Raw genomic sequence first — 7,879 nt, forward strand, 5'->3', positions numbered from 1 at the left:
AACATTTATATTTTTTAAAAGAAAATATTAGGGAGGAAAAGTGAGTGGATGTCCATACTCTCAACTATACTCTGTTATATAAATACCATGGCATGCTCTTCACAAGCTTTTCAAACTGAACTTTAATTCACACAATGAGGATATTAAATCACCAGGGGTATGCTTAAAGTATTGTTACAAATTTGAATAGTGTAGCACTTGTACAAGGCTGGCACAAGCTTCCTAGGTGTTGTCTCCTTTACAGTCGGAAATGGCGCCCACTGTCATCTCTGCTGCTTACCATAGCAGGCAGGAGGTTGGGATGGCATCCTCCCTTCTTGGGATTGGACGTGTGGTGCTTGGCGGTGACAAAATAGCAACACTTCCAGTGCAACACTAACATGACGAGCAGCGGCCAGCAGCTTAACAACAAGAAGCTGCTTCTCCTTCATGTCAGCAGCTGACACTACATGTGGTAGCACTGCAGTGTCATAGCAACCATAGGGTGAGTGACATTATGTCACTCATCCTGTGTTTTAGGTGCTCCCTAATCATTGGCACTATAGTGAACTACCTAATTCACCTAATGGTACTGTCAGCCCAAAATTTGCATCTTGGAGCAACAATTAAATGTAATATAGAAATGTATATATTTTCGAAAATCTAGAGAAAACAATACATGTAATTATAAATATACACATATATTTTTTTTTACAGGGTAATTGGTGCAATGAGTAATTTTGAAGAATTTCGTAAAGCCTTCAATTGTCCAGAAAATACATTAATGAATCGTGGAAATAATTCATGTCGAGTTTGGTAGAAGTGAAGACTCACTTTATGCAACAGAAGGACTGCTATTTGAGCTGCTGTATAAACTATATTATGTAATTTCATTTGTCAGAACCAAAGAGGATAATCCAGTTGAACTTCTATCTGGAAATATTGCCATAGGGATTAAAAGTTCATCCTGCTTTAGGATTGATTGTAGGCACATTTTACATGCTGTTAACTATGGAAATTTATTTACACACTAACAATTTGCAATAAAATGGAGTGTCCAATTTTACAAAACAGAATTTAGAGCTAGATAAGTACAGAGCAAAGTTCATCATTACAAAAATTCACATAAAGTACAAACATGTATGTTGTCCTTGAAGATTGTGGCAAAATAGTGAACTACATTTAAAAGGACGAAAAACAGTTAAGTGATCAGCTTTAACTGCCGACTAATATAACATGGGTGTGTATTCCTACAGATCAGAAAAATGAGAATTGGCTTTAACAAAACACATTGAAGTTGAAAACAACAATTAGATATAACTTCAACATTTTATGATGCAAATGCATCATCTATTTTGTATTGTGGTGTATTTAGAACACCTGGGAAAGCAACAGGACAAATTGAAAGTGAGATGGAACAGCACTTTTTAATTTGTTTTAAACATTTTTATATTTTAAAAAAGTAGAAATCAATATAAGACCCTCTACACAAGTTAATTGCAGGCAGAATACAAATTGACATTAACCAAACACCTGTCGGGGATTGTGTGTACAGGTCCTTTGTCTTACATTATTTCTTGGATTTTAAAGGACATTAACAGGATTTAAGAATACATGTTGAGTGCCTGTTTGTACATACAAGCTCTTAATTTTTTAGTAACAAAAAAAAAAAATACGTGTCAAACATACAAAGACACAGGGCCTGATTCATTAAGGAATGTAAAAGCTAATAAATACATGAAAAAACATGTATTTATAATAAGTATTTAACTTATGGGCAAAATATAAAACTAATTTGCACCCCTTGCATTGTAACATGGTTTTGTCCAGGAGACTACGCACTCAATTTTTTACTTAACTTTCCTTAATAAATCAGGCCCTATACTAGTAACTGGTGACCTTATTTTTTTTTCCTGTGCATTATTTTCGGACTTTATATTCTACATGTGTATTGTATGTATTCTGTGGTGTATTGTCCGTCAGAGCAGAGCGCACCTAGACCTGTACTGAACAACAGACGTATCTTCAGGTCCGCTCCTAGTTCAACATGAACTTACATATTTACACAAGGGATTTTTTTAAAAGAAATTTGCATTCATTTTGTGTGCCTTAATGAATCAGGCCCACATTGTATAAAATACATGCAATAATGATATTTTTCTGGACTAGTATAAATTAGTGCTGTAGAGAATTTTTCTTTTTAGCATTATTTCATAAAAAGTTGCACAAAGTACATTTAGGTCAGGAGAAATATGCATATAGTACATGGAGAATGGGAAATACATTATTACAATAAATGCACACAATTAATTATTTTTATATGTTACTGGCTTGTAATAATCTAATGTGTTTTAAGTTATGATTGGCTTTCATTGTAATGAATTTATTATGTTGCTAAATTAGATTAGTGTATAATGTTCAGTAACTAAGAGAGAATTAAATCCCAGGGCTGGACCTAATGGTCAAGATGGTTCATTTCGGAGATTATGCAGAGAGACATTATGATTCAGGGACAAAGCAAGACAGATACAGTAACCAGGGAAAGGGAAGTAATCAAGCAAAATGAGCATTGTCTGAGTCAAATGAAAAGATTTACACGACTAAGACACAAGAAAGGATATCTAACAATACTGAGTCAGGAATAACCATGTATGGGTGTTGCACCAAACCACTACTGGAGAACCGGGTTCTTGTTCTTGTAACCGTTTTTTGGCACAATTATTTTCATTCCTTATCACAGTGATAAGGAATGAAAGAATGTGGCCAATTATTAAAAGTCAGAACTGCAGTCCAGATAAACTGCTGTCCCGACAAACACTACACTTTACCTATCTCTTAACTCCTCTATGGTCACTATCGCAAGTGGCCACTTTTGCGATAATAACCGGTGGGGAGAGCAGGAAGATGCAATGAGTGGTCCGAAGATCCCTCTACCGCAATCATGAAAAATAGTAGTCCCCATAGAAACCTATGGGGATTACTATTGCTTACGATAACAGTAAGTCCACAGCAGATATCATAGATCCCCTAGTTATAAATCAATGTGATACTTAAAAATGTGGTTATAATTTTTTGGGGGATTTTAAGGAAAAAAATTGCACAATAAATAGACCCCTATAACAGCTACCTTTCCCTTAAGACTGACCCTTTGCTATTTGGATGTCCCCTGGCATGTTGACCTTCACAAGTACAGCTGGAGATTGCTGGGAAGTTGTTACAGCTGGGCTGTAGAGGAGAAGCTGTGCCCCAGCGCCTGCTTCGATAGCCGAGAGGCTACAAAACAGGTATTGAAGCCTAGAGGTCTTGGTTTCATATAATGGCAGAACCTTACAATCTGTTTCATGCACTTCTGTCACTTGTGTTCTCACAGATTCAATTATTTAATTGATATACCACAAATATTTATATGCAAATTTGTATTAACAGATTTTCATGGAGCTAAAATGAATACAATTATTGATTAAATTTAAGAAAGATTCGCTAAACAAAATAGTGCAAATTTACATACATTGCAGGATGTGGAAAAGTAAGAGTCTTTCTAGTTCATAATTTTCCAGTTTATCCAATGACTGCCAATGTAGGCACGTCACTGGATAACAAAATATAATGTTAATATACTGTGTGACATTAACTTTCATATACAGTGTGATATTGGCTTATAGAGATTTTTCACCTTCAGACATATTAAGCTATTCGTTTTGTACATATCCTCCTAAAATGTTTATGAAATATATTGCTTCAACTCTTTGTCTTCCTTCTGTCTTCTTCAACAAGTAAATGCAATGTACAGTTTAATGGGGAAGTGTAGGCTCCCTCATTGATGAAAAGAAGTCCTGTGATGTCACATTAGTAATGTCATCAGTAATTTATCCCTCGGTTAGGAGAGCTGTAAGGGAGATCTGTCTCCCGTGCCTGTTAGCACTGATAGATCCAGGGTATCATGGATTTAACAGTGTCTGACATGTCATTATCTACCAGATACAGTCTACGCTGAATCTGGCAATAAAAGAGACCTGAGACAAGCTCCCGTGGTAAAAAAAAGAGCAAAAGTTTGAAAAGTAAAAAAAAAAGTTTTAAACACTTAAAAAATAAAAGCATTGTTTGTAGGCCCTATAACTCAATTATACCTCACATGACATAAACACATTTGGTATCCATATTGTTGGGAGAATTAGACAATTAATTCTGGGGTAACTTTTTTAGGATTGCACTAATTGTGTTAAAGTAACTATGACAACAGATGTAACCTGCATAACGCACATCAAATAAAAATATATCTATTTGTTTAGGCTGCAAAATGAAAGCCTTACCCATTCTGAAAAAAAAACCCCAAACAATCTGACATTTATTAGGCTTCACAAAACAAATAAAATTATTTATTTTTTTGTTTAACTCACTGATTACAAAAGTAAAATGTGCAGTGGCCATGGAATAAACCTCACTGGCCATGAAATGGTTAAACAGCACATTCTTATCACAGTACTGATCTAAGGTAATCAGTATTTTTTGAAGGGTATATTTTTGTATTTTGGCATTGAAACATTGTAAAATAGTTAAAACTATAACGATAAAAGAAACATCTTATTCAAATCCAACAAATGTGGCGTTTGCATGTAGACGATGTGAAAAACTACTGGAAATTGGTGCTATGATTTGGGTAATTTGTATACTTCAAGAGAGCACTAAGAGGCAGATAGAATGTTCCAGTGTCAGGCTCACTTGTGGATATGTTTTAGGGAATCTACACTCAAGATACAAGATTGAACATGTTTTAATGTTTATTGTTTTATTATGCTCCATCTCTTTGGTATTTTGCTTTAACTGCTTATTATAACCTCTGGATGTTACTGTTTATACATCAGTCCATTCAGATGTTTAGACAGTGACTAAAACCATTTCACAAACAAATAAAGATAAATTGAAATATTCCAATACATTTACATAGATCAAAGATACATAGTTTTCCTTTATAACAAGGCAAGTAGATGAAAATGAAAAAGAAAATGTTTATTTGCTGTAATTAATGCAATATTAGCATACTGTTACAATTGAGTTGTTGTGTGATAGACTATAGACCCTTTTCCTAAGGGTCATAACCCAAAGAATGTGTCCACATGCTGAATAGGGTGGGTCCGTATGAGCCTTTTTTTTCTGATTGTAATGTTTTCTACCTACCGAAAAACAAATGATTAAGGGTATTTTTTTTATCTTAGCTTATATAGGTACCTAATTTCCTAGCAGTTATAATTTAATAAAATTATATGCTTAAACCAGGGTTTCCCAAACCCAGTCCTCAGGGCTCCCTAACAGTGCAGGTTTTCCATATCTCCTTGCTGGAGCACAGGTGTATTCATTACTGACTGACACATTGTAACAGATCCACAGGTGGTCCTAATTATGTCACATGTGATCCAGAAAACCTGCACTGTTGGGGAGCCCTGAGGACTGGGTTTGGGAAACCCTGTCTTAACCTGTAGCTATCATTACATTAGCTAAACAGGAAATACTGATTCAAAATTGTATCATGGATCTCAAAGCTGACTCTCAAATGTAATCTGTCACAGGTTGAAACCATCTACCATAAATTATATTTTACTGTACTTGCACAATTTTAAGTTGTCATTGTTCTTTTTGTTATAGGTAACTTCATTCAGTGATCATTTCTTTTAAAATTGTAAAGATTTAACCAAAGGTATCAGAATAAGCTCCATAAACATTAAACAATAAATATGTTAAAACCTCATGCTTCTTCTGTCAAGTTGTCACAAATCTATATTACGATGCACAAATGATTCATATATAGATATAATAAGGTAACTTACTCCCAGTACTTACTCTCTGCAAAGTAAAAGTACTGTATATCCTGGTGTGCAGAGGCGATAACATCCGAAGAGGCTCAATATGCAAAAGTGTAAACATCACATCAAGTTAGAACCATCCCCTTAAAGGCTTAAACGACTCCTTACAGTGAGGGCATGTCATGGCTGTCTTCATAAAATGTGACATATTTGTGTGTTTTTGTGTTTTAAGTTTTGTTTTATGATGGACTAAGTGCCTAGAAATACACTGTTTGCTTCTTACGAAATCAGATACCCTGATAATATAGGAACAAATATTTGTCAGAAAACAATATAAAAGACAGCATTGTAAGACGGATCCCTGTCTACATATGCTGATTTAACATGTTACACACAATAAGCAGAAGAAACTTAAATATTAGCTATCAATTTATACAATCAATAAATAGAAAACTACTCGACCCCTCCTTGTGTATAAAACTCCTATTGTCTATAGATTGTAAGCCCGCAAGCAGAGCACCCTTACCTCTTTGTCTATCTGTTAATACCCAGTCTTGTTTAATTACTGTGTTTATTTGCAATTAAAAAGCACTTCAGGTGCTGTTAGAATAAATTTTATTAATAAAATAATAATAATAATAATAATAATAATAATAATAATAATAATAATAATAATAATAAATGCTTACTTGTGATAACTTCTGGACATAAGCAAGAGACCAAGAAGAGATAAGAAGAAAAAACTGGAGAACAAGAAGAAAGTAATACCACCTCTCCCACCCCATTGTTTATACCCAAATGACCCCTCCCCCTCTTTGCAGCTTACCTGCTCCAGGAGAAGCAAGGATCAGTATTAAAAAGCCTTTGCTGAGGAAATGGATTGGCATTGGGATTAATTACCACATTACAATCAGTAGCTAAAATCTAAATCAAATAATGTTGCACCCCCCAACCAATAAAGAATAAAACAACTTTATAATTCCAGAACTATGCAACCTCTTGCAAAATTGTTGAATATCAGTTATCTGTTTTCATTCTGCATAGTTTTCTAGAATCGTAGGCATAAACAATTATTAATCTGTGCATTACTTACTTAATTTTTCCGCAGTTAAACTTGTCAGGTGGTGTACCTGGTGCCTGTGCTCCACCCCTGGAGCTAAGACCTGTACTGATGGTGATCATCATCAGCATGTACCATTGCAATGTTACAAATAAATCAATAAACAACTAAAGTGAACTAACCAGCAGCGCTCATAGTCTGCACTGATTACCGCTAATGAGGGGGGAACAAAGTGTGGGTTAGCTTTTTGTCTTAGGAAATTCAGCCCTGTGCTGAACAGGCCAGTACTATGTCCTACTATGACACACAAAACTCTTATATATTCTGTTATAGTGTGACTAGCCCAGTTTGGTGCTGGTTGCAACTTTTACAGTGGAAATACACACTGTTCGTTCCCCAGCATTAGTGGTAACTTAACTAGGCCATGAGTGCTGGTGCTTAGATCAATTTTCATAGTGGCGTATGCTCTTTATTTATTTAATTGTTTTCTAAATATCGATTAAAACATCAAGTTGAGGATGATGACTAGTGTATTGAGTATACCTCCACATTATACAAATTGTACTGTAATACCATAGTGCATGCCCATATTCACTTTTACAGAATAATAAGTATATCCTTTGTTATATATCATGAATGTCAAGTATTTACTTTTTTTTACTGTAGTAAGCACATACAAAGCACAGTCCAATCTGTTATATACAACGATTGTACCTACAACTGAAGGTCTGATTGCTCAGGCGATTCATGAATGCACACTACACACGATTTACCTTCAGATATGTGCTCTTCATCTAATCCTATAGTTATTTAGAGAATGACAGCACAATATGCATTCATTCCTGTCACACTGATTAACAGCCTTGTTATAGCTATTCACATATCATAACAAATTTTGTTAGCTTCTTTGACTCTGAAATACTCAGTCTCAGAACAAACAAACTAATTACTCCATCTATTTTCTACATTCAAGTCACCGGAACATGTTCATTGCCGGCATCGAATGTAGAGACCAGGGGATAAATGTACGAAAGTCCGTTTT

General features: G+C 34.8%; 1 protein-coding gene across 1 annotated transcript in view; it reads left to right on the forward strand.

Annotated features, from left to right (window-relative positions):
* PHEX (phosphate regulating endopeptidase X-linked) overlaps nucleotides 1-5,722 on the forward strand; it is a 147,705-nt gene extending 141,983 nt beyond the window's left edge. Inside the window, exon 21 of the mRNA XM_075198312.1 lies at nucleotides 697-5,722. Within this exon, the coding sequence (XP_075054413.1) occupies nucleotides 697-799 (103 nt within the window). The 3' untranslated portion in view covers nucleotides 800-5,722. The remainder of the gene's footprint in view (nucleotides 1-696) is intronic.
* The last annotated feature ends 2,157 nt before the right edge of the window (nucleotides 5,723-7,879 follow it).

This window comes from Mixophyes fleayi, chromosome 2 (assembly GCF_038048845.1).
Source record: "Mixophyes fleayi isolate aMixFle1 chromosome 2, aMixFle1.hap1, whole genome shotgun sequence".
Classification (NCBI taxonomy): domain Eukaryota; kingdom Metazoa; phylum Chordata; class Amphibia; order Anura; family Limnodynastidae; genus Mixophyes; species Mixophyes fleayi.